This window comes from Chinchilla lanigera, unplaced genomic scaffold (genome assembly GCF_000276665.1).
Source record: "Chinchilla lanigera isolate Chin_1 unplaced genomic scaffold, ChiLan1.0 scaffold00052, whole genome shotgun sequence".
In the NCBI taxonomy this organism is placed as follows: domain Eukaryota; kingdom Metazoa; phylum Chordata; class Mammalia; order Rodentia; family Chinchillidae; genus Chinchilla; species Chinchilla lanigera.
Genome location: NW_004955453.1, coordinates 5,780,232 through 5,806,949, shown reverse-complemented (window position 1 = coordinate 5,806,949; position 26,718 = coordinate 5,780,232). Strand labels below are relative to the sequence as shown.

The 26,718-nt window shown below is 40.0% G+C and overlaps 1 protein-coding gene across 1 annotated transcript in view; it reads right to left on the bottom strand.

Annotated features, from left to right (window-relative positions):
- Pid1 (phosphotyrosine interaction domain containing 1) overlaps window positions 1-26,718 on the bottom strand; it is a 232,819-nt gene that overhangs the window by 106,287 nt on the left and 99,814 nt on the right. Inside the window, exon 2 of the mRNA XM_013519988.1 lies at window positions 15,873-16,019. Coding sequence (XP_013375442.1) covers window positions 15,873-16,019 — 147 coding nt within the window. The remainder of the gene's footprint in view (window positions 1-15,872; window positions 16,020-26,718) is intronic.

Genomic DNA, 26,718 nt, shown 5'->3' with positions numbered 1-26,718 from the left:
CGCTCTAGATCATAATGTCTGGCATAAACTTCTTACTGTCCCCTCCAAAGAGTGAATCTCCATGGATGAGCTTGGCTTGATCTCTGCAAATCCAAGAGGCAACCTCCATCCACCTCCCTAGTCTACCCCTCCAGGGCTGTCATCTCCAAAGTATGTTATCTATTCCCCAGAAAGTATATAATAGCCTGAGACACATGAGTTTCTATTCATGGATTTTTTTATCTTCTTTATCTTCAAAAATAAGAAATAAATTCAGCATCACTAATGCTTAGTACATAGACTGACACTGGCACCCTCAGCCTGCCCAATTGTCACGTGATCGGTGTCACATACAGAACCAGGTGCATCCTAAGGGAACATGCATCAACAGGGGAAAAGGGGTTGACATGGGCCCCTTAGTCACACGTTCACTTCTGCCCACTGCAGTGAATTTGTGGATGATATAATGCGGCTTTAAGAAAGATTATGTAAATTCCTATAAATAAATGACAAATATACTTATAATCTAAAGAAGAATACACTCAGAAGCAAACAAAACCTGGTGGAGATAACACACCTTCTCTCGGTATATCCCATTCTCCTTTCTAACCCACTCTGCAAGCTGAAGATACAATGGATGTGACAGAAAGTCAGCAAAGCAATAGTGAAAATGCCAAAGCCAGTGGAAAGTTGGTTTTAAATTCATTACTGTTTAAGAGGAACCTTGCCTAAGCTACAACACAAAGCCATAAAATATTGCTGATTTCTGACTTAACTCATTCTTTTAAAATTTCCATTTTACATTTGCTTTGCATATGCATAATAATTAGTAACTAATATATAGATTTACCCTACAATCAATATATGTATAATTATCAGTAGTCTTGTTTAAAGAGGGATGTAATTTGAAAAGGAAAAATAATGGCACAGAATTGCTAGCAGGAGATTTTAGCGGCCCTGATGAATAAACTAATTCTTTCAGTGTTCTCATGAGCCTCTTCATTTCCTTTCTTTGACTCTGTCTCAGAACAGCTCTAGGGTGAGTTATCTCCCTCTCTGCTCCTCCTCTTTTGGTAAGTGATTCTCGCTAAGAAACAGAAAATGAAGAGTCTGTTCATATAATAACTCTGAGTGCACCAAGGTTTTGTTATAAATTTTCTAAGTCATCAGGATAAAGGTTGTTTGTTTTGTAGTACATGTACGATGAGGGCCCAGAAGCCCAATCTCCTGATGTTCCAGGACTTTTGGAGGTTGGGCTATAAGGAAGCACCAAGGAGTAAAGACTTCAGGAAGACTTTGCAGTGAGGAAGAAGACAGAACAGAAAGGATGCAGCCGACGTGGACTTGCTACGAACTGGGAATCTTCCCGATGAGAAAAATACATACCCATGTGCATCACTGTATGAGGAGGGGAATAAGGAAATGTCTTTGTGACAATGGGGGGCATGTCTTCTGCCCTAACAAATACTACAGACATAGTAGGAGGCAACTGTTCATAAATGCCACAAAAATAAATTTTTAAGAGAGTGCACTAATGAATTTATGCCGAACAAGACATCTTATTTCAGTAGGGTCTTAAATCAGAATGTAACTTTCCTGTTTCTGGAAAGGTGCATTTTATTTATCCCCATTACTTCCTGATTAATGACTTTATAATTCCTTGATTTGGCTTATGAAGATGCTTGGTGACTCATAAATGCCAATCTGACTAATGTCTCATTTAGAGAACTCAGAATGCACAGAAGCCCACACGTCATTTCTCTTGCCAAGAAATAAAAATATAATGTTTTCAGTAAAAACAAAGAAATGAACATCTACCATGCCAAGAGGAACACATCTGCACCTGTTTCACGGCGGGTCTTATGTTCTACTTGCTGGGGAGTTAGGAGTTAGAATACCCAGAGATATAATGAGAAATTGCTGTGCATATTTAAAAAGCATTTTATGACCTTTTATGACCCTGGTTATTTATTGTCACTTTGACATCTACATCTTATTTGCCACCACTTTGTCTATAGCTCATTGACCTTTACATTCAAACCAAGGGGAGCTGAATTTCAATAGCAACAGTATTTTATTTATATAGCACTGCTTTCACAAAAAGTTCAAAGGACTTTATAAACATCTCTTTAAGCTGGAAAGTAACCTAAGTACTACTGTTTCCAAAGTTCAAATGACTCAAATTAGTAATGTAGAGAGATTTTAACAATTTAGAATTTCTGAATAAAGGTGGCAAATTAACTTTAAATATTTATCTCCTCTCCTTCCAAACTCCACTAAATTAATTATAACGGAAATTTTTACATTAAAATAGAAAGAAGAACATGAAGGGGAAAGAGGAAAGTAATATGCCAGAGGTTGCAGCAAAGATTTGGAATTTTTAGAAAGCCCACTGAATCTACACATCTAAGGCATAGTTTAAAAGTAAATGAAATTGAACTGAATTTTTATCTATTTATACCATGTTCTTTATTTCTTAAATGGTTTCCAAACTAAGAAGGAAAGACAGGATTTTACCTAAGATTACCTTTCTTGTCAAGAAACATGAGTCTCCAAATGGGAAAGACTCAAAATAATTCAACTGGACGAACTGAGGGAAAATCCACAGCAAGGTGTGAAACCATGAGATTTCAGTGCACTAAAGCCAAAATGAAGATTCTAGAAGCTTCTGGAAGCTGAGAGAAACCGTCACACACAAATGAATACTAGCACCTGAATTAAATGGTACTATAAATTCTTTAAGAACAATATGGGGTAATAGAAGCCAATGACTAGTATCTTCGTATTTGTAAGTACAGAATATTCCCAACCAGTATTAGTCCGTTTTCCACTGCTATAACAAATATTTGAGAGAATCAACTTATAGACAGAAAAGGCTTATTTTGGCTTACAGTTTTCTGGGTTCAGCCTACAGCTGGCTGGTCTCATTGTTTGGGGTTTGTGGTGAGGCAGGGCATCACGGCAGCAGCGTGCGATGAAGGAAAGCTGCACACCTATGGCTGTGCAGCGGAAGAGAGAAAGAGACCCAGCAGCTCCCTTCAAGGGCAGGTCCCAGGAAACTGAAGACCTCCCAGTAGACTCCACTTCTTAAACTCCCCACCATCCCCTAATATAGCAAACTGGGGAGCCAATCTTTACCACATAGGATTTGGGGGACATTTAAGATCCAAACAAAAGCATGACCTACACTTCTATACCCAGCAAAGTCTTCCAAAAGTTTAGGGTAGAAAAAAAGAAATGTGCAGACACAAAAGGTGTGAAATTTTACTTATTGGAGATGTTCTTCAGCATAACCAAGGAGTAAATCACAAAAAGGGAAGAAAATAGAGGAGTATCCAACTAAGGACAGCAGCAGAGAGGTCCCCAAGCTACAGCAGTGCAGCTGGCCTAGAGATAAAAACACTACTCAGCAGGAGGACAAAGGACTCCAGGGAAAAGATTCCCAAGGGGAAGGGAGAGAGAATCCACTGCCTCCTATAACTGGGAAGCTGGGCACTGTATTTATAGGTATGCCCCAATCCTGCCAGAGCATTTAGGGAAAATTGAGGGTAGGTGTATACAAATCATATTCATTCTAAAAATAATGTGTATTGTTTTTAATTAAATAAGAAAGTTAAAACATGCTCATTGATGGGGCCTTTAATTATCACACAGATAATGACATAACTGAATTTTCAGACATGATTATATAAGGATGATGGAGGGTTGCTATAGAACCAAATGTCCACCTATCAAAATAAAAAAACAAAAGGTATTATATAAAATAGAGGGAGGGGAAACAGAGAAATTGAAAACATTCTGGTGAAGTATAAAAATCAAACTGCTAAAATAATCATGCTTACTCCCTCAAGTAGGACTAGGGTGTGTAGGAAGGACAAAGGAGACAGTTAAAAATATTCTGTTTCATTTTCATTATTATTTGATAGTTCTATCTGCTTAAGTGTTGCTTTGATTCAATTTAAAACCTAAGGGGGGAAAACAACACTTGCAAAAAAAAAGTCCAAAGTACCTGAGGTTACCTTCACACTTTACAGGATCTAATGTTCCTTTGTTAATACTCACGCTTTCATTTTCCAAACAATACATGAAACTAGCCTTAGAATAGCACATAGGCTGTTGCTGCAACATCTGATTTTTTTTTTTTTTTTTTTTTTTTTTATCACCATTGCCTTAAAGGAAGTCCTTTACAGTTTCTCTTTGATATTTCCAAATTGCCATCTTTTTTTTTTTTTTTGTACCGGGAATCAAACTCAGGACCTTGCACTTGCCAGGCAGGCACTTGTGCCTCTGAGCTGTATCCCCGGCCCTAACATCTGATTTCTTTAGGACATCTGCCTCTAAAATAAAAGGTGGAGAGAACACCAAAAAAACAAAAACATTTTTAAAAGGACTGAAAGAATGAGAACTCTAACAGAGACAAGAAAGACTTTTGAGGTTAACTTCTTTTTTAAAGCATTGTATTTGAATAAACCAGATTGTAGTTCTGAAGTTATTATAACCTTGTAAGAGTCTCTAAGACCCGTACAGTCTCTGCTGGAAACCATAAAGAACATTATTAATGAGTTTATGCCATCTTAATTGGTTTTCTGTGTGGTGTTTCTGCATTTTGCCTAACAAGGAGTCTACCGCACAGAAACTATATTTTATCCACAGAATTAATCCAGGAAAACATGCAGAATAATTAACATATTTTCTAAATAAATAAGCTCTAAGTTTGGATAATAATTAAACCAAAATTTCAGAACTAAATCAACAAATCGTTTCAAAGACAAACTGTCCAAACAGGAAATCTTCAGGGGAAAATAACCACATAACAAGGTACTTCCCTCAGACATGAGCATTATGCTCATAATATTTTCCATATTATTTTCAAAATTATGCTGAAAGCTTTACTTGGTATAGAGGAAAAAGCATTTACCCACATTCCCTGTGGTAGCATTGTGAATTTTTTTAAAGAAACACTGTTTTACAATGGAATATAAAAGAAAAATGCTCACACTCTTGTATAAGAAACCTGCATTCCAGACAAAATTTTAAGGTATCAGCACTTTTTCTGAAAATCTGATAAAGAAAAAAATGAAAGAAAGAAAGCTGGCTCAACGTGGGAACAAAACGCTTTGCCTACACACCAATCTTTCTTCTTTTTCTACTTTTTAAGTAGATTTCTGAATTCCAATGTAAGAATTTCCTTAGGTTCAAGAAATGATATATTTGATGTAAACAATTACTTGGACTATATGCATTACATATATAATAATATACATTTCATTTATTTATACTTATCTGTAAAATAAAATTATATGGTCAGCCCTTTGTATCCATGTGTTTCATATCTACAGATTTATTCAATCAAAAAAAACATGTTTTGAAATACATCTGTTCTGAACATGTGTAGATGTTTTGTTGTTGTCATTATTCCTTAAATAATACAGTATTAACTATTTATACAACATTTGCACAGTATTAGGTATTATAAGCAATCTAGGGGTGATTTAGCATAAGAAAAAAATGTGCATGTGTTATATGCAAATATTTTGACATTTTACATAAAAGACTTGAGCACTCTCAGATTTTGGTATTTTAAGAGGGTCTTGGACCCAGTCTTCCATAAGCTGGTTGTATTTCTAAAGTTCCCTAATTCCAAGGGAGCCATTTGTAGGCGGTTGAATAATGCTTACCCAGAGATATTACTTAGGGCCAAATCTCTGGATTCTGCAATATTTATAGGTTTTACAAACCTGAAATTTAATTATTATCTGAATTTAGGATTTATTTATTTATTTTGAAAAATGTAATTTCCTTACATTTCTAAGGAAGAAGAATCCTTACAGGTTTGACTAAAGTCAGGATCCTAAGATGAAATTTTTCTTGGGTTAACCAGGGGACACTAAATCCCACCTCAAGTATCATCAGAAGAGAGGGAAGAGGCAGAGGGGACTGAAGAGAAGGAGGTAAGGTGACCACAGAGGCCATAGGTGTGACAGGGCTACAAGCCAAGGAATGCTTGCCGCCACCATGAACTGAAAGGAACAGAAGTGTTTCTCCCCTGGAGCTTCCACAAGGAGTGTAGCTCTGTTGACACCCTGAGTGATACTAATTTTGGGTTTCTGATCTTTAGATCTTTCAAAAAACAAATTCCATTGTTTTAAGCAACAATGTGAGCCACTAAGCACCCTTCAGAAAACCAGTAAAGCCAGCTTTCAAATGCATTTGAGCACGTCTATGACTTCCACACTGAGCAGACCAGCAAGTAAAACACCAGACAAGGCACAAATTGGATAGGAAAAAATTACTCTCCATGAAACTGGAAATTCAGATTTGGTCACAGAGAATAAATAAATGAACAAATCACTGACAAAGGGGTATTTCATAAATACTCTTTAGAATGAAGTTTCTTAAAAATAACTTTCCAAATGTCTCACATTCAGAGAAAATTTTTTCTTTAATTATTACTTTTGAAAACTTATCTAAAGAGTAATGTTTGTTCAATGTTGAAAATTTCAAGAATGAAAACAAACAAAAAATAAGAAAATCATGTTTTATCCATGTCTTAGTACCCAGGGATCACTTATATTCATATTTTAGTGTATATTTGTTCAGTCTTCTATTGCAAATTCCTGCAAGTACTGGGTACGTAGTCTTAGTCCTTTTTTTTTTTTTTTTTGGTTTTTGTCTGGTACCAGGAACCGAACTCATGACCTTGCACTTGCCAGGCAGGCGCTTTTGCCGCTGAGCTAAATCCCCAGCCCCCTTAGTCCTTTTTATTTTATTTTGACACAAGATCTTGCTATGTTGCCCAGATTGGCCTCCAACTTACAGTTTTTTTACCTTGGCCTCTAGAATAACTTTTAAAGGTGTGCACAACCACACTTGCCTACAACAGAAATTTTAATGATTACATAATTTCCATACTATTGTTAAGTAAAATTTGTATTATATCCTTTTTAGGTATTTAGATGATTTTCCCTATTTCCCTAATGAATCCTTGTTTTCTCAAGTTCCTAAAGCCACGAAGTAGACTACATAATGTAGTTGGCGACATTACAAATTTGGTTGTCTAGTAATAAACAGTCTTTGACATTCACACAAAGGTTAAGTTTAATACCTAAATGAATTCCCTGAACTAAAATGTCCTTACAGTGTGGGCAGGAAAGAGGGTACCTGGAAATAAATAGTCAGATACTCAGAGAATCCTTCAATGAGACCATAGCTCTACTCACCCATCAACTATGGTAAAGAATGGTCCCATAAAAAAACTATGATCCAACTCAACAAGCATGAACTGCATGTCAACTCCATGTGACAAATGAGAGAAATGAGACAGAATGACAATCATTACTCTAACCTCTTTCATCAGCTGAAGTGAAAATAATTCCAATGGGAAAAGGTTTCAGTTAACATATGACAAACACAAGCTCATGAAAGAAAAAGAGTTTGCTGAAGATACCAGAGCTGTGTATGGAAGGATCCAAAATACAGAATTCAAAGGTGTAAATCATGATTCATGGCCAAGAAGCTTAGGCTAAAACCACAAATAAGATATGTGTCCATGCCAGGGACCACAGCAGTAGCATAAGTAGTCTGTGTCCAGGATTTATAGTCAAAGAGCAACCCTAAAATTACATCCGGAGTCTTCCACTCTCCCTGAAGTCACACTCATTTCCTCCCTTTGACTCCTCTGAGATTAAAATTGGGCGGTAGGAAGATAAACTGTGAAGAGGATGAAGAGGGAGGCACACATCCCAAGGGTAGCTTAAACATCTCAGTGGTAGGAGCAGCTTCCTCTGATTTTCATAATCCTCCAAAGATTCTTCTCTCCCGGGCCCTCCCACACTGGAGGGCGGTGCGTGTTTGCACTTAGCTTGTGTCTCGGTGTGCTAGCTCAGTCCCGCCTCCTCTCTAAGAGCCATCCTCCTAGAGTGACCACACATCTGCACAGCTCAACTCTGTATAGCAAGGTGCCTTCTGGGTTTTGTCCACTTCATTTCAAATTTCCCAATCTTGACCTCATTATCTCTCCTGAAATCCTGCTTCTCTCTCCTTACTCCTGACCACAAATACAGGGTTGCTAAAAACAGAAATGTGAATGAAAAGTTTACAAAAGGGGCTCATGATCTTCCCATGGATGAGACTACCCTTGCCACCAACAAGACAAAAGCCCCTAAATGAGGCCAAACCACCTGGTAGCCAGTACCACTCAGCTGTCTGCAACAAGGGCTCCAGGAAGTGCCCTGGTGGTCATCAAACTCAGGCAACTCCTCTGCGCAACATAAACAAAATTCCCCCCTAAGTGTCCTAGAGCAGGGGCTGGGTTTGTACCAGGGAAGAAATAGGCAATGCTTGCTCCACTCTTTGAGAACTCTGCATCACTCTCCACTACCATGCCTTCCGTATTTAATGGTCCCACTCAAACCCAGGAAGTCTGTCATTATTTGTAAGAACACTCTCTTGCTGCCTCTGTAGCATGCATTTACCTCTTTTGAACACAAGTTTGATTTCTTCTCTGAGGAAGACTGATTCCCTCTCAGCTCCAGAAGTGAAACACATCACCTAAGCCCAGACAATGAGCTTATTCAATTCTCCCACCATAAACAGTGCTTTCAAGGTGAACATGTGACACATCCCATCCAATCAGAGTGAATCTCAAGACAACCGCTTGGAATGCTGGGGGAAAAAGCCTCCCACAGTTTGCAGAGTTGGGGGCCATATTTGTGACCTGAAACTACAGTACCAACTTTTAACTTAAGAAAAACTATTCTCAGAACAAAGCTGGACATGTTACCAAGCAGAAGTTTAATTATGTGGAACGAGACTCCCAGAAGAACCAGGTAATCAATCCTCATGGTATAATTTATAGTTTGAAGAGCAAATAAATTTCATCAATTTAGATCCACTCAAGTTTTCTGTTATTTCAACCCAAAGCATCACAATTACTGCTTTTTTCGTTTTCCATTAGTGGCTCAGATCATCCTTAAAGTGCATAATATATTCTCATGAATGAAGAAAGAAATGAAGAAAAATAGGAAAGAAGGAGGAAGGAAGGAGGAAAGGATGAAGACAGCAGTGGAATAAGGAAGGGAAACTCAAAAAATCCACAGATCCACAGAGAGTAAAGATTGCAGGAAAAATAACAGCTTGTCCCATAGACAACAGATGTTGGCTCATATCAACTCTCAGCCTCTTATATCTGAGAAGACAGGAGAAATAAATGTGTTTTGATTTGTTTACAGGAAAGAGTCTGAAAAGAAAGAAGAGATTATATATCACCTACTCTGAATTTAGTGGAAAGTAACCACTAGTAGACTAATTCTACTTTATATATTAGCATTCATTGTTTTTTTATTCTGTCTTGATTTTGAACTCAAGAAATTTATTTTGCAAGGAAAAAGTCTGTAAAGTTGGGATATCTAGATTCTTGCAATGTCCAAAATGACCTTCACAAAAAAAAAGGAAGCAAAAGGCTGCAAAGATGATGCATTTGATGTGGATAACAACATTATTAAATCAATAATTTTCCTTTGTGTTAATGAATAAAAAAGGGTCCCTGCCTAAAATGAGAGCATATGATGATATTTCAAATCAAATCCATAACTGATCAAATAAACACAAAGACTGAAGTGCAAAAACAGGTACATTCTATACCAATTTCAAATATATTTAGACCCAGATCAAGAACTGTAATCATAAAGCATGCTGGGTTGCTGGAATTCCTTCTGTGGTGCCCATTTCATGTAAGTGCTACAGGGTCACACTTGAGTGTTGCCCTCAAAGCTCAGAGCTCAGAATATCTCTTCACTGTGCCATGAAGCTGTAAATTACACACATCTTTCCAGAGAGCAAAGGGATTATTACTGCTACTGCAGAAAAAGAAGAATCTCAAAAAGAGTAAAGTGTACACTGTTATGATTTGTGACTCGTTAACCCTTCTGTGACAGTGGGTTTGTCTGATAGTTTCTGCTCTCACAAGTAGGAAGACAGTGAAATCCTAGGATAAGCTTCACAGCAGGGCAGGCTGAACACCCAGTCAGGACGAGGCAATATTAGGGAACACTATGCCTCCTACGCTGGCCCAGGCCCGCAGGGACATAGTGGAGCCCTCCAGGAGGGAGAAGGCACAGAGTTGCTGGTGCTTACCATGCTCACCATGCTGCAGAAGGAAGTCAAGGATTTGCTTAGCAGTGACAGAGTAGAAAAGAAGGAGTGGACCCAACACCTGAAGATCAGCCCTAAGGCTCTGCTTCAGGATCCCAGCCTCACCAAGCTACACTTGAAGGGTGTGGGAGAAAGAAAGCCAGTTACACCCACATTAAAGCAGCCAGACTCAGGCTCAAACAGGAGGTTTCCATCAGTAACTGTGAGCGAGGTGTAAGTCACAATTACCACGAGACGTCATCTCACTCCAAATGCCAGTGAACATGTAGGGGCAAGACAGCTCTCATACACTGCTGATGAAGATGGAAATGAGTGCAATTCTGATGGACAGCAGTGTGGAGATTCCTCCAGAAATTAAAAACAGATCCTCTGCACAACCCAGGGGTTCCACTGTGAGGTATGTTATGGTTGATACATTGTGTCAACTTGAGGAGTCTAGAGGCTTGGCTAAGTGACTCAGCAGTTCTACATCCTGGAGTGAGAAGGGCACGCCCTTAGTGTTCTGGGGTGTTGTTCGCTGTGTCAATCTGAGAAGTTTAGAAGGTAACTAAGTGACTGAGAAGGGGCCCAGGGTCCTTACTTTGTATTCATCACAAGCCTGTGCAAGAGGAAGGCATGGAGATGATGTGAGTGGTACAGGCCCCCTGGTACTTACAACATAGGGGAGGAAAAGAGGCTTGTTCATCCCCCTTTTGCTCTTGCTACTTTTGCTGTCTTGTGCTGCCCTGTGCTCTGCCGCCCTGCTTTGGAGCTGGTTAATTATAAACTGAAACCTCCACACACTGTAAGCTAAATAAACCTTTCCTTCCTTAATTTTGGTGTTGGGTATTTTGTCTCAGCAGCAAGAAAAAAGTTACCAAGCCAGGGTGCATATCCAAAGGAAATGACACCAGTATGACAATGTTTTGTTGCCACACCAGTCACAATAGTTATTATGTAAGATATCCATCAAAGGATGGATAGATCAAGAAAATATGGTCTATGTCCACAATGGAATATTATTCAGTCATAAAAATAAGGATATCCTACCCTTTACAGCAGCATGGATGGAACTGGATGTTAAGTGAAATAATCAGAAATACAAAGACAGTACCACATGATCTCTCTTACTTGTAAATGTTAAAGTTGACTGGAACATATAATGTTGATTCCTAGAAGGTTAGAAGGCTGGGCATAAGAGAGCATAGTGGGGAGTTGGACAACAGTTACCTAAACAGTTAGAAGAAATATATTCCAGTGTTCTGAGAGAATAGTGACTAGAATTCACAGTAGCCCATTAATTTTTTATGGTACTGGAGATCATATTGAGAGTCTTCACACTAAACTACATCCCCAGCCCTCTTTCAGTTTTTTTTTAAAATGGGATCTCACTGAATTGCTAAGTCACCCAGGCTGGATTCAAATTTATGATCCTCCTATCTCAGTTTCCCAGTATGTTGGGATTACAGGTGTGTGCTCACATTCCCAGCTAACCTACTAAATATTTTATTAAAAGATATTAGAGAGGATCTCAGAGACTCCAAACACAAAGTAATGATAAGGGTATTAAAATAATTAAGTAACCTGATTTGATCAGTACATATTGTCAGCAGGTATTGAAACATCACTCTCTACTGCATAAATACCAACAATCATGTTAATACAAAATGTTTCTAAACGTGTAAAGACAAGGAAATGTTAACTGCCCCTGATTTGATCATGACACAGTGTATTCATGCATCCAATTACCACACCATACCCCATAAATTTGTACAATTAAAATCATAATTCATTGAAAGATTTAAAATGTAAAAATGTACATGAGATACACAAGCTCTGTCCCTATACGGGGTATAGAAACTGAGGTCTGTAGCAAAGAAACAACTTGTTCAAATTCTCATGACACAAATAATCACATCTGTGCAAAAGAGATCTGTGAAGAGCCATGGAAACCACTGGCTGGTCCTAGAGAGGCCATAAAATCTGCTGGAGCACAGGTTGCAGGGAGGACTGCAGAGAGTCACATGGGACTCCAGCGGTTACCCACTGGGTGTCCTGAGACAGGCTGAGAAACTGTCTATGCTCCAGCTGTGTCCTCTGTGATATGGGGCTACACATGGCTCTGACATCATCGGGTCAAACTGAGGATCAACTAGTCCTATGGCGTGAAAATCCCATAGATGCAAGAAGAGTGCTTAATGTATTAGTAAATATAAGTTCTCTAGAATCACTACTGGATTTCTCTCTCTCCGTTTCTCTCTTTCTCTCTATCTCTCTTTAACAAAAGAGCACTCATTTATTAAGAAAATTTTTTTCAGGCACGTGTGACGTGCTTTTCATCACTACACCTGTGTTATAGTATAAGACTCGGGGGAATAGGAGTCAGCGCCGAGCAGTACAGCGCCCCCTGGAGGATGAAGTGACCCTCACATAGCACAACTCTGGAGCAGTAATTGTGGAGCAGAGTCCCATTGACTCCTAGAAGTCAGCCTCCGGTCTGCTGTGGCAAATCCATTCTGACCATACAAATCCCTCCAACCTTCAAGTACAACTTTCCCCCAAACTCCCGCCTCCCAAGGTCTATATCCTTTCCTGTCATTTATATTATACTTATCACACACTGCTCTGTGGTTCAGGTCTTCGGGTTCCAAGCCTCATCCATTTCGCGTAAATTGCATAGTCTATTTGAAAGCGCATGATCCCGAACCCCACCAATAAGCTGAAGCCCGACTCAAAGACTCTAGAAAGATGGACCAGGTAGTAGCCTGCCAGGGGATTCGAATACACACAAGGTTTCACCAGTATTTGTCATTTATTTGGTCAGTTACCTACTCCTACTTGGCTATGCATCGCATCACCCACCACACCTACTTTGATCCCTTGCTCCACGATCCCATACATGCAGAAGGTTTCCAATGAACATTAATTCAGTAACTGTTTACTAGAAAGGTGAAAGCGCCTCAAAGTCCACAGTGCTGGGGAGGAGGAGACAGGTGTGATCAGGTATTGCTGCTGTAAAATCCTACATAGCATGTAATTCTCAAAACAACTCCAATAAGAGTCCTAATGCAATGCACTGGGTTTTGTGGGTAAATAACTCCACTCCAGAGGGGAAAAAAGTGGCAGCAATAGCAGAGAACACACAAAGACCCAGCTGCCCGAAACATGAATAGGCTGGCAATGCAATCCTGTCAGAACTCACTGCGAATACAGATCAGAGGGAAGCGAGCAATCTGAGATGAGTGAGGGTCTCAGCCGCGCTGCCCGCAACTCCCCTTTCCTTCCCTTCTTCCTGCCTCTTTTTCTCCCCAAATCCAGTTATGGGAGCACAACTGGAGAAGCTTTCGGATGAAAAGGACAAATTCTGTATAAACGTGGGGAGTCCCAAATGCTGGCCCTGCAGCTGGGCCCGGGCTACATTGTGCTCATTATTCCTGGGACACGTGAGTCTGAGATGGGGTCCGTTCTGCAGCTGGCATCCTGTAAGCTGAGTAACTCGCTAGCAAGAACCACAGCGCAAACACTGGACTTTTTACTCAAAGATGGTGGGGGTGTGAAGATTGCACACAGAAATTTCAAGGTTCTAACATCTAATCTTTTTTTTTAAACACAAGAATATGACTTTGAACATAAATGTTACATAGCCCTTGAAAATTAAAGAATAGAACTCAGGCACATGCGCTGTTAAAAAGCAAAGGCATGAAGTTGATAGTGTATAATCTGACGAACTGCACAGAGAATGTTTTCCTCTTCAGACAGAAAGAATATTCTGGAAAAGACCTCAAGGGATGTTGGCTTGGATACCCGACTCCAGGTTATGATTATTTATGCCTGGAATCTTCTCTTCACAATTTCTAGGGATGGAGCAGTAATAATTTTTTTATAGCCCAGCAGAATGTGTTTTTCACCTTGAATACAGAAGCTCTTCCCTGTGTCCAACTGAAACCACCACGGACTTCCCTGTCTCCGAGCCCTGCTCCTCTCTGGCATGCTTCCCTGAATTCCTACTCTGGTTTTCCTCTGAGAAGGAAAATAAGTGAACATGGCCTGAGACAGTGTGCAGAAGAAAGTAGCGCATGAATCTTGAATTTTATACTTTTTGCAGAAAAATGATAGTTTTTATTCCCCAAGTAAATATTTCTCTCTCCTTACACACAGGTGCACATGCACACACACACACACACACACACACACACACACACACTTTTCATGTGTAGGTTGGATCTGTAACTCCTTTTATTTTGTGACCTTTTTAAAAAGTTTCCTTCCCATTTTAAAAGTAGTTTGCAGAGTTTGTTAAATTAAAGTCTCTTCTCTGTGCTTGTCCTTACTAATTTCCTCTTGTGCTGAGACACGATCTTCTCTGATAGGACCAAAATTCAAAATGATATTACTAAATCCTCCAAAAGATGTACAGTGAATTGTATCAAATGCATTGAGTAGTTGTTTAATTCCTTTATGTCCTTAACTCACCAAGAGCACTAAATACAATATACCTAAGGTCAGTCTGTGCATTCATTCACAATGTCCAGTTAATGCCACTGGCGACTCCTCGGGGAAGCTGAGCTACCAGTTTACCCTGACCAGAGTTACCATTAGAAATTCCATTTTAAATGGAGTCCTATTTGCCTAAATGCTCATTATAATTAGAACTACTGGCCAAGACCTTAAGGCTTCCCCATGGAATCCCACCTTTCACTACTTTCTGAGAAGCTCAGGTACCCTGGCATGTTCCTTTCCATTCCAGACATACCAACAATATTCCCACATTAGCACCCCTGTTCTTCTGATCAGAAAGATGTTTCACAAACTGGTGTTCTCCTCCTGTTTCTCAGCTAGCTGTATGATTTATGGAATCATAAAGATATGCAAGTCTTCCTCACACTGTACCCAGTGCCTGGCAGACAGCAAACAACCAGGAAACGTGTGTAGAATGAATGGATGTGTGTGAGGTCTTGTGAATACCACCATCAGCAAGTCTAATGTCTCCTCCAACCTGACCACAGCTATGCAGAACTGTTTCCCCCAAAATAAGGCATAGAGACATGAGGGCGTCTACACAGTTTAGAAGAAACCAACAGGTGCATATATATTTTCCTTGCCCCTTGTTAGGTTTTCACCCCTCAAAGTAAATTTCTGATGGCAAAATAGGCATAAAACTTTTTTTCTTGGTTATCTCTGAGCTGATTTCTATATTCACCAGCTCAAGCAGAAACAAGAGCACATGAGAAAAACCCAAAAGCTTACCAAAATGATACAATGTGTGTCTAGTTTTGCTTCCACGTCAGTGTTATAGTTCACATAAATGAAAAATGGATTTTATGGACTCTGAGGTGTGAATATCAGTATAAATTCTGAGAGCTAAAGCAAAGCAAAAAACGCAAAATCACCCCCAAGGTCTTAGAAAACACAACTGTTGGAAAATCTGGTTTTTTGCTTTTCAGTTTTCTCATTCTTTAAAATATGTTTTATTCAGATTGCACACACAAAAGCAGGAATGATCAGCAAGGAAGCCCAAGGTACCATAAAACTATGGAAAATACGGAAAGAATATCATTTTATTCAGACACTCTAAAATCTATGTTTCTAACATGTGCCCCACAATTATGAAAAGCTTTGTGTTATTAAAATTGAATAAGCCCGGATACGTATTCATACTACCATCCTTGGTAGCTGTCTTCTATCTGTGAAACCAGGGTGTCAAGGCCCCAGGTTCTTAGCCTGTTCCATCCAGAGACCCCTAGATCCCCATGCACCCATACCTTGCAGCCACTGTGAGCTCTTGTCTTCATTAGAGGGGCGGTGGTGCACAGCTCGATGGCCTCAGGCTCGTGGAAGATGACGGCTGGGAGAGGCTCCTTTTTCAGTGTGAGGACATTCAATTTAGACTTCAGCATGGTCTGAAAGTGCTGAAAAGCATAAAAAGAAGCCAAATGTAGTCAAACCGTTTGTGTTTGTACAGAGTGCAAACTGTATATCAAACTTAGCAGCAGAATCTTTGTCTCATTAACTCTGTTTCAGGAGTTGAGGCCAAGAGACATTTATTAAATCGAGGAGGCAAAACCCTACTGCGATGATACTAAAATGCAACCGTGGGAACAGCTGATTCCTATGCAAGACCACGAAAACGTGGATTAATGGTGGAGTCACCTCACACAGGACCTTATACTTGAGCAGCTTTTCTAAGGTGTCATAAAGATGAATTCCTAGAGATGTAATCCATGCAGATTCAGCTACACCAGTAAAGATCATCAGAAGAGGATGGTATAGGAACTTATTTTAGAGAAAGTCTAGCTATTACAGAAGCAGATGAAAAAGTACACAAGGCTTCTATTCTCTGCCCACCCCAGCTCTTTCATGCACCAGCTGTGAGCATAGAAAATTCACTGCTTCCCACTGGGCCATTTTTATCTATTGTCTTGAGCCAGGGTCCTAGGAAAATATCCTTTCTATATGCAACTCTACTGGCACTAGTCTTGAAATATGCCCTGAAGCTGGCCATATTTAATCACTACTATCCACACCGCCCCAGCCAAGGCTGTGTCGTTCCTTGGTCTGTTATAACAGCACACAAACTAGTCCCATCAATTTTAAACTTGTCCCTATATACTATGCTACACGGAAGACAGAGGGGTCCTTTTGCACTCCAACTATGGCATGCAATGTCTCTGTTCAAACTCTATAAATCTTCCCATTTCCTCAAAGAAAAATCCCAAGTCCTTACCTTGGCCACTGAGGCCATACACAGTCTGGGGACCTACATCTCCCTGGTGCTGATTTCATCTCCCTCTCCTTACTCGCTCATTTGTTGACCCCACCACAGTGGCTCCCTTAGTCTTCTGAGAACAAGTCAAAGACACATGGGCCTTGGGACCTCTGAATATGAAGACCATGACCAAATGTCAGCTCATCATTTCTTATCAATATTATCTAAAGCAACACACACACACTCACACACACACACACATTCACACACACACACACACACACACACCTGATTTCTTGGCCATGTAAGCAGTGCAGTCACACACAACCCTATGCTGAGGAGAACCCCACATTCAGAAAGGCTCCCAGCTTAGCTTAACACTTTTGGTTTAAAGTCACGACCACCTTAAAATTCTTCCGCACTTTGTTTCTGAACTTGTGTTTTGCATGTGAAGTCCAGCGAGACCGTGCAGCACACTTACGAGCAGAGGAGAATCTATTCACAGTATGAGCCTCCCCCACCCTTGCCATCCTCGTGCATCTGTGATGACACAGAATTCCGAGGGCCCCACAACAATTAGGAATTTAGCCAGGGCCAAAGTGAGCACACGGTAAGCATGTTAAGCCTATGACGAAGGGGCCAGGGCGGGGAGTGCAGTGACAGCCCAAGAGGCCAGCCTTTGGAACCAAAAGGTTCTCAGAATGCACGGAAGTCATTTGAGGTCTAAGAGATGTGAGTGATGAAAGAATCCCGCACTATCTTTTCTTAATCTCATTACTCTCTCTTCTCATATTAAGCAACCACGTACATGGGAGAATGCCACAGGAGGAAAGGGAAAGGCAGCAGCCACAGGGCCAGCTCTTTCAGGCCTTCCTCCCTTCATTATTAGAAAAGTGCAGGTGAGCTAGAATGTTTATATGTCAAGAAGTGAAATGAATACAGACAAGCTGGTTTGGGGCAGCATTTTCACAGTTCTGAGAAAAGCAAACACACTCTGAACTAGAAAATGCAAATTGGGCAATTCCAATGACTGCATTCTAACCTTGGCATTGAACGTGGATGCTACAGAATATAAGGGTGCACAGTGCATTCATGCTCATAATCTAAATTTTTAATTTTTGCCTTTACTTTGAGCAGCATTGCATAGCAAATCATAATCAAAATAAAATGCTGTCACTTTAAGAGATTCATAAAAAAGGGAAAGACGCTCTGCTTAGGAACACTTAGCAGCTAATTTTTCCTGTGGTTTGGAATAGGGGGCAGTGGATTTTCACTTTTCAAGGGCCTTTGAAACCTGGGGAGGCAGCTCTGCACACACATGTACTTGCCACTCGCCAGTCCTTTCTCCTGCCTCATCACTCTTATCACTCATTCACCACCACTATAAAGTTCTGCAGTTGCCTTGTTTATGTTAGTGTGATCCACAAAAATATAAGCACCATAGGAGCCAAAGTTGTTTTATTCAGTGAAATATCCCACCGGCCTGAAACAGAGCCCAGCACACCACAGAGGTCTGAGAAATATTTGTGAAAGGTAATAAAAGTAATGTGATAAAAAGTACAACATGAACCACAAATTTAAAAATAATGATCTCTAGGTCAAGGTACACAGACTCCCTCTCCTCTACCTCATCTAAGTGGTTCTTTTTGGACCCGCAATGGTTTACAAAACAGATGGCTACACGCAATGAGTAACGACACACATACACAAGCACATTCATCTAAGTATAGACTGCCAGGAACAGCCCTTTTAAAAGTCTATACAATTCATTGTAAAGCTGCAGAGGTTTGGGAATTTATGGTGGGACAAAGCTTGTTTTTCACAAGTCCTCAAAATGAGGACTCCAACTGGTCACTTGAATGGCTAATTCTTTGCATCAACTTGAACTCAGCTATTCAACCAAATACTAAACCAACAGTTGCTGGGAAGGTCTTCTACAGATGTACGAAAGTCCCTAGTCAGCTGGGTTAAGGTAAGGGAGATGACCGCAGATAACCCAGGTACAGTTGATTCAGTTAGCTCAAAGCTCTAAAAAGGTGAGCCCAGGCTTCCTACAGAAGACTTCCTTCCTTCCTCCAGTGGATGCCAGAGCCTCCCCACATCTGAGAGTCCCAGCCCACCTTTCCTGACAGTCTGCCTTACAGTTTCAACTTGGATTTACTGAGCCAGCTCCTACAATTACAGAAGCCAATGCCTCTAATAAATGTATTGTTATGCATCTCCTAGTTCTGTTCTCTGGCTGAACCTTGATAGATACAACCACCTTTAGGAAGCCAAGTTGCCAGCTCTGCTACTTTCTAAATGGAGGAGAGACTCAAATTTACATTTCCTTGAGGATTGGTTTGGGGGGTGCGGGGCCAGGAAAGGATGGGAGAGAACGAGGGGAGGAGGAGGAGGGAAGGAAGTGCAGCGGGGGAGAGCAAGAAGGAAGAGAACAAGAGAGAGAGGCAGAGAGGAAGAGCAAGACTTCACATTCATCTGGAAGTTTCAGTCTTTGTTCCTAACTGGTTCCTGTCCAACGGAGTGTGGGGTTTGGAGCTGCAAGGTGGTGTGAGAAATCTCAGAGCAGTGGTGTGGATTACTGAGTCGAGCGCTTGACTTGGTTTGCCTCTGAAGAAAAGAAAGTGGGGCTGATGGAACAGCAGGATAAAGGGGAGAGCAACCTGAAAAGTGAGGTAGCAAGTGGGGCACACTTCTGAGACTCCATTCCGCCATCTTACTGAGACTCTTTCCACCATGCCATTGGGCATCTCCACACACCAGAAACCACAGATCATCTCAGTCTGACTTCTACCCAAGGATGACACTGAAACCAGTCTCCCTCGTAGGAAGATGGGAAAGCTACACTGCCAGGAGTTCTGAGACTGTCTTACTGTCCTCCCTGTCATTGCAGTAGGACCAAATCCTACAGCTGCTGACTCAGCCACAAGCACACCGAGAGCCTGGGCACTGTACACCAGTGCACACACTGCCCCACCACTGCTTGGCATAGGCTTCAAGAAACAAAGAGGCAGGTAACCAAAAAGGCCTAAATCAGAAGCAGGAAAATATCAGAGTTCAAGTTCCAACTTCACCACAATGTGCCTCGGGACACACACTACCCCACCCTTCAGAATCCAGCACTCACTCACTGAGTCACCACACACAGCTGCACTAAATGCCTGTCTTCGACCCAGTATGGTGGCAGCCACAGCAGGAACAAAAATAAAATGCCAGCCTCTTCTCAGGAGGGTTCGTCGCACTTGGGGGACACCAAGTCACACGCAACTAACGCTGTGCAAATGCATTCGGACAGCTGATAAAAGGAGCTAGAGGAAGCTAGAAGGGCTAGATAGAAAGGCTCAGTGCGGGAAATGATTCCTGGCATTGTTTGCTCTGATGGTTTTTGTCCACTATAAAAAGGCAAAAGTAAAAGAAGGAAATTAAAAATACATCTTTTTATGGCAAATGAACATCGCACAAGGTGTGATCCCAGACTACAGTGCATGTTTACATAGAAACATATTTATTACAGTAAAAGACACATTGCTTCCTTGCTCTGAATACACTTATCCTATTGTTCTCGCCTCTTTCTGAAGCAGTTCTTGACACTCTTTCATGTCTTTTCATGGCTGCCTCCATGTCCTGAATTAATTTGAAATTTTTACAGCCATTTCTGTCAAATAAAAAAACATTATAGCGGTTTTTCCACCTAATTTTTTTTTTTTTTTTTTTTTTTTTTTTTTGGTTTTTCTCCGGTACCGGGAACCGAACTCATGACCTTGCGCTTGTCAGGCAGGCGCTTTTGCCACTGAGCTAAATCCCCAGCCCTGGTTTTTCCACCTTATTCACCAGATGTGGCACTGCTGTGTGACTTCTGACTCTTCCCGAAGGTCAAAATGACCATGAAACATGAACATTTTGAGTCAGTTCAGGAAATTGAGGCAGCCATGACAGTGCAAGCAAAGACACACACAAAACAGGACTTTCAGAAGTTCCTCAGAAAGTAACAAGAATGATGGTACGCTTGAAGCAAGAGAGTATTTTGAGGAGATTAATGACAATGTGTCTATTACTGGAATTTTTTTAAAAATCTAAACATTAACTGTAGTCTTTGACCATAGCATGTATGTAACTCTGATTTGCTGTTGTAAGTTTTTGCTGGTGGAAGTTTCCCTTTGAAGAGGAAACATCTGCATCAGTAGATACTGCCTTGTGGAATGCGGCTCACCACTAACAATGTGACCCAAAACATGTGTGACACAAGCTTACCATCTCAGTACCACATGTCCCTACCCAAAGACACTGATTCAGAAAAAACTCAACATTGACTAAACAACCTCTTCTAGAAGATTAACAACTAGGGTTGTTAGACTAGAATACTGAGAGTGCTGAGATGCTGCTGACCTTCTGGTCCTCCAAGGTCATTCTGACAGAAACCACATAGAGACTAGGAAGGCTGAAAAATGGAGAGACACAGCCTTGACATGGTTGAATCTCTGGATCCAGCTGATCCAGTTCTTGTCTGAAATACACCCACTCGGGAACATACCTAGAACATCAACCAATGGTGTCTGATCCTTGCAACTAAAAGTATCTAGTAATACAAATCACTTTCTAAAGAAAAATCATCCGTGAAAATAAAATGGAGCCACTAACAAGAACTGTAAGAAGACATCATCCATTTTAAACAGCAGACATGTCTTCAGCAAAAGTGAATGTTCCATTTCTTTGAGCAGATAAGACTTGATAAAAGTACCCACTAATAATCTCAAGTAGGTAGGCAGTACACCTCTCAGGTCACCCATGTCTAAGATAAAGCCCTCAGCGCTCCTGCCAAAGTTAGATAATTTCTAAGTCTCAAGAGAGAGTGCACCTGCAATCATTCCTAAATTGGGTGGCAAGCACTCTTATTAGGTTACAAAGACCCAGATGCCATATCCAGCTTTGTCAGAGCTGCACAGCCTGGTATATTCTGGGCCTCAGTTTCCTCCAGTCTGCGCACTTTACAGTGCTGTGTTATGTCACACCAAAATGACACCTCTGGCTCTTTCCATAAACAGGTGCAATAGTGATAATGCAACTTAGAGGATAATCCAGTAAAATGTAAAAAGGCAAAAAAAGACGAATCAAATAGAAGAGCTCGAAAAATCTACTGTTCCCACATAAAGACGTACACAGTTCCATAAAGAAAATGTGTTATTCATTCTTAAAGGGAAGTGAATAACGTTGCAGAAAATTAGAGCACTGCCCTGGACAAATTAAACAAAGCTCCACTCTCTGCATTTAGTGCTTTATGTGTGATCCCAAAATAGATCCTCTAAATCAAACCCCATTATGTGGCTGGGGTAATCACCATGCCCTGTATAATTTTACAGTTGGCACTGCTTCCTGCTCCTATTCAGACATTAATCTCTAGCAGTTTAGCAGGCAGGGATTTACATATTTTACCAATTCAAATTGAGTGTATCCCACCTTTGTATTGATTCTGTATCCCAAACATAAAGCATCTTTGGAAGGCAAATCCTGCTTCCTCTTTTATAAGATAAATGGAACACTAGCTTCCCTCACAGTAGAAGGAAGGCATTAAGATTTTAATCTTTTGTCTATGCTTGCATCTTGAAGGCTGACTATAATGGTCAGTTGTCACTTGCAAATTACTGATTCAGTAATGCCCTAATCAAGCTTCAAAAATATTGCAAATGCTTCTCTGAAGAGAGCCCCAAGGAATGAGTTGGTGAATCAGATTAATGGAAAATTTCAGTACCCCAAACAAATGTTAATTTGTACAAGTGCACAAAAATCAGTAGGGCTTTGACATTCCATTCATAATCACATTCCGCCTCATTACTTTGGGGGCGTGTGTAAAAATTAATGAAACTCACCTGTGTTTTGCTTACACTGTATGCCATTTATTTTAAGTAATCTATATTCAGGCCCCATATATGAGAAAAGAAACAATGAGTATACTCTTCTATGACCGTTGGTAAGGTATTTTGCTTATCTTTTTAAGTATGAATTCTTTACTTGTTTTAGTATTTCCAAAAATTAAAAATAAAAAGCCTAAAAGTAAAAAATAACTAAACAGCAAATAATTATACGAGTAAATAAAAGAAAATTTGCTTAATCAAATTTAACTTTTACTTAAATATTTTAAAGCAAAAGGCTTTGCCTGTTTGCTTTTGTCCCGTTTTAAAGTAAGACAAGGTTGGATAATCAATCTCCCAGAATCGAGGAAGTATACACAGAATTGAAACGTTTGACTTTAAGGATTAATTTTTAATGCAGTTTAACAAGCCAGTATTTCAACAACAAAAAAAGATCTGCACGAATGCAGCATTTACCTTCTTTCTGCAAATCATTCTACTTGACTGCTTTACTCAAAAGTTCAGGCTTAATTTTAAAGGCCAACATCTCCGTTTTCATAAATTTAGAAAGCTGTTGATATCTGTTGAAGAGTTGGCTATTATTAAACTAACTGAAAATATTCATGTTCACACACCCAGATTTACTCCTGTGGTTTTGATAATGGAGACAATTTTTCTCAACAGTACAGATTCTTTTAAGAGATTATGTGGGAGATGTACAAAAATACTCTCATGCACAATCAGATGCCATGTAAGGGACCCCAGAGCATACAAAAAGCTCACTTGTTCAGAGCAATGTGTGTGTGTGTGTGTGTGTGTGTGATACAAATATATCTGCAAATATGTATTCATATACATATGTATGCATATATATGTCTTCCCTTATTCACAGGGGATACATCCAAGATGCCCAGTAAAACCCTAAAACTACAGATAATACTGAACTCTCTATATATTGTTTTTTCTGATATATATATATATATATGAGAAGTGTAATTTATAAATTACTTACAGCAAAAGATCATTAGTAATAGCTAATAAGAAAACAGAACAGTTGTAACAATACTGCATACTGTACTAAAAGTTAGATGGATACGGTCTCGCTCTTTGGCACATCAGAGCTGCAAGCATCACTACTGTAGTACTTTGGGAACATTACCTATAAGAGAGGAGCACTGAGGTACTGCGACAGTTGAGCTGACAACGAAGGTAGCCACTAAGGGACAAACAGGCAGGTAGCATTTTCAGTCTACATACGCAAGACAAAGGCAGGATTCACGTTTGGATGGGACAGAACAGAAAAGCACAGGAGTTCATGCTATTCAGAACAAAGCACAATTTAAAACTGATGAACTGTTTATTTCTGGAATTTTCCATTTAATATTTTGTGCTATTGTTGGCTGTGAATAAGTGAAGCTGTGCAAAGCACACTCACAGATAAGGGGACACACTGTGTGTGCATGCTATTGTATACATGCGTAAGTGTATATTTCAGACTGGTAACAAAAATCAATAAATGTGCTGCATTAAGTACTTCCTGTCAGCTTTTAAGCTATTTTTCTACATGTAAACAGCTAATTGTGAACAGTTAAACAATCTATTGCTAAAGGTGGATTGCCTGCTACTAGCCCAAAGTTGTACTTGGTCTAGGGGTCTACTTTATTTATTCACAGGTATGCCTTATGATTAAAATTTGAGTAGCATTCAAAAATTGAGATAAATTTAATTAAGGGGTACATTTCCACTACTCTTGAGAAGTCAGAAGATCTGCAAAAGAAACTTGCAGTCCTCAGGGCAGCAATTAGCTCCTGCTGGTTACTGCAACTGTCCTTCTGGACCCAGGCAGCTGGCCACAGTCTCCCCTTTTCCCCAGGGTGAGCTTTCACTTCTATAATAACTACCAGGGGGTTTTTAATAGTCATTTTATGTCTTCCCAAATTCACCACTATCTGTTATTTGGTTGACCATTATCGGCACTTGAATTTACATTTCGTAGTATAAAATGACAAATGCTAGAGGCACAGAACAAAAATTTCACCCTCATTAAAAATTTGAGGTACAACAGAATTAAATCACATATATATATATTTAAATTACAAAAATTTAACCAAGAGAGGGTAAGTGAGTGGATGACAGAAGTGACACTATAAGTAGTCCAAGTATGTCATTCCAGTCGGTGGGTGAGGGTCAGGAATAAGCACTTACGAATCTGCTCTTTCCTAAGAGACGTATTCCCACTCGCCTCTGGTAGCTCTGAACTTCCAAAGGTCAGTAGTTCCCTGCTTTTACATTCAACCAAAATGAATTAACAGGACGCAGTGACTCTCACTTTACTCGGTCAAATAAATTTGAACCAAAGTTGAGCAGGAGTTTGTGAGGTACTGGGCACCAGGCGGTGAGAGACAGCAGCCCCTAAGAGACATGAAAGAAATAAGAGAAGTCAAGCAATGCCCAGCTGCCTGCCCTGAAAAACTTTGCAGAACACAGTGCAGAGAGGAGAAATATGAGCGAGACCCTGAGCTAAGAGGACAGAGATAGAAGGAGGGGAGACAAAGAAGAGAGCTGCACAGAGAGAGCATTCTATAAACCTTCAGAGGGTCTCTTAAGTATTCAGCTGAGTACTGATCAGCATAAGCATGAAAAGAAACTACCCAAGGCTGGAAAAGAACCAATGGAAAGGATTAGAGATTAGACTTTGGGTGCTCATACAGGGCCAGTTAACACCGCCTATTCACACCAGCCAGCCTGGAGACATTTAGGAGGCTTAGGGCCCTGGGTAGGATAGAGCACTCAGCAAGTGCAGTAGTCAGGAATTGTTAGGACTAGACTAAATGTTGCTCTGGTCCATCTACAAATTTTTGAAAGGAAAATTCAAAAGGAGCAAATTGCGTCAGGCATATAGACACATATCTGTAACCCCAGCTACTCAGGAGGCCGAGGCAGGATGATCACAAATTCAAGGTCAGCCTGGACAATTTAGCAAGATTGTCTCAAAAATAAAATAAAAAAGACTGACATGTAGCATAGTGTATAGTGCTTGCCTACGAACAAGACCCTGGGTTCAACTGCCAGCCCTACAAAAGAACAAAAAAAAAATGTTTTCAAGTAATCAGTGGAGTACAATAATAACAACAGAAACATAAAGGATAGCCAACCCTCAGCACGGTAAAATTCAAAATCTCTGACGCCCAACAAAGAAAATCACTAGACAAACAGAAAGGCAAGAAAATAAAACTTACAAGTAGATGAGTCACGAACTCAACACAGATGTTATGCTGAAGTGAGCAGATAATGGCATTAATGCTATTTTTCATATATTTAACATTGCACTGGATGCTTTAGCCAATGACAAAACAAGCAGAGGCAAACAATAAAAAGTCTCGTATTGGAAAGGTAACATTATCTTTATTCCCAATATTACCACCTAGCACTCATACAAATATACAACAAAATCTTTAAAACCTAGTTGAATTAATGGATGCATTTAGCAAGGTTGAATGACAGAACATTAATATACAAAACATAATCGTTTTTTCTGAAGCCTAGCAAAGAAAGTTATATGTCCATAAAAGATTTGTACACAAATATTCATAGCAGCTCTGTTTTTAACAGCCCATGCCTAGAAAATAACCCAATCGTTCCTTGTCAGGTAGAGAAATAAACTATGGTAGAGCCATGTAATAGAATGCTTGCAATAAAATAAAAGGAAATAAACTTTTCATGCACAGTAGAACAGAGATGAGTCAGCAAATAATTACCCTGAGAACATAAATAAAAGGAGAACATACTATCTTATCCCATTTATATAAAATTCTAGGAAATACAAAACAATGTCCAGTTACTGGAAGCAGATCAGTGACAGCCTGGAAAGCAGAAAACCTCATGCAGGAAGAAAACTCAAAGGCGAGAGTTTCACAAACCCACATAAATACCCAAACCTATCAAATTGTGTGCTTTGAGTATAGATAGTTTATTGTACATATAAAACATCTTGTTGAGTCACAAACTTAGAGAATGCTATGACATGACGAGGGAATGTCAACAGGATGCTGCAAA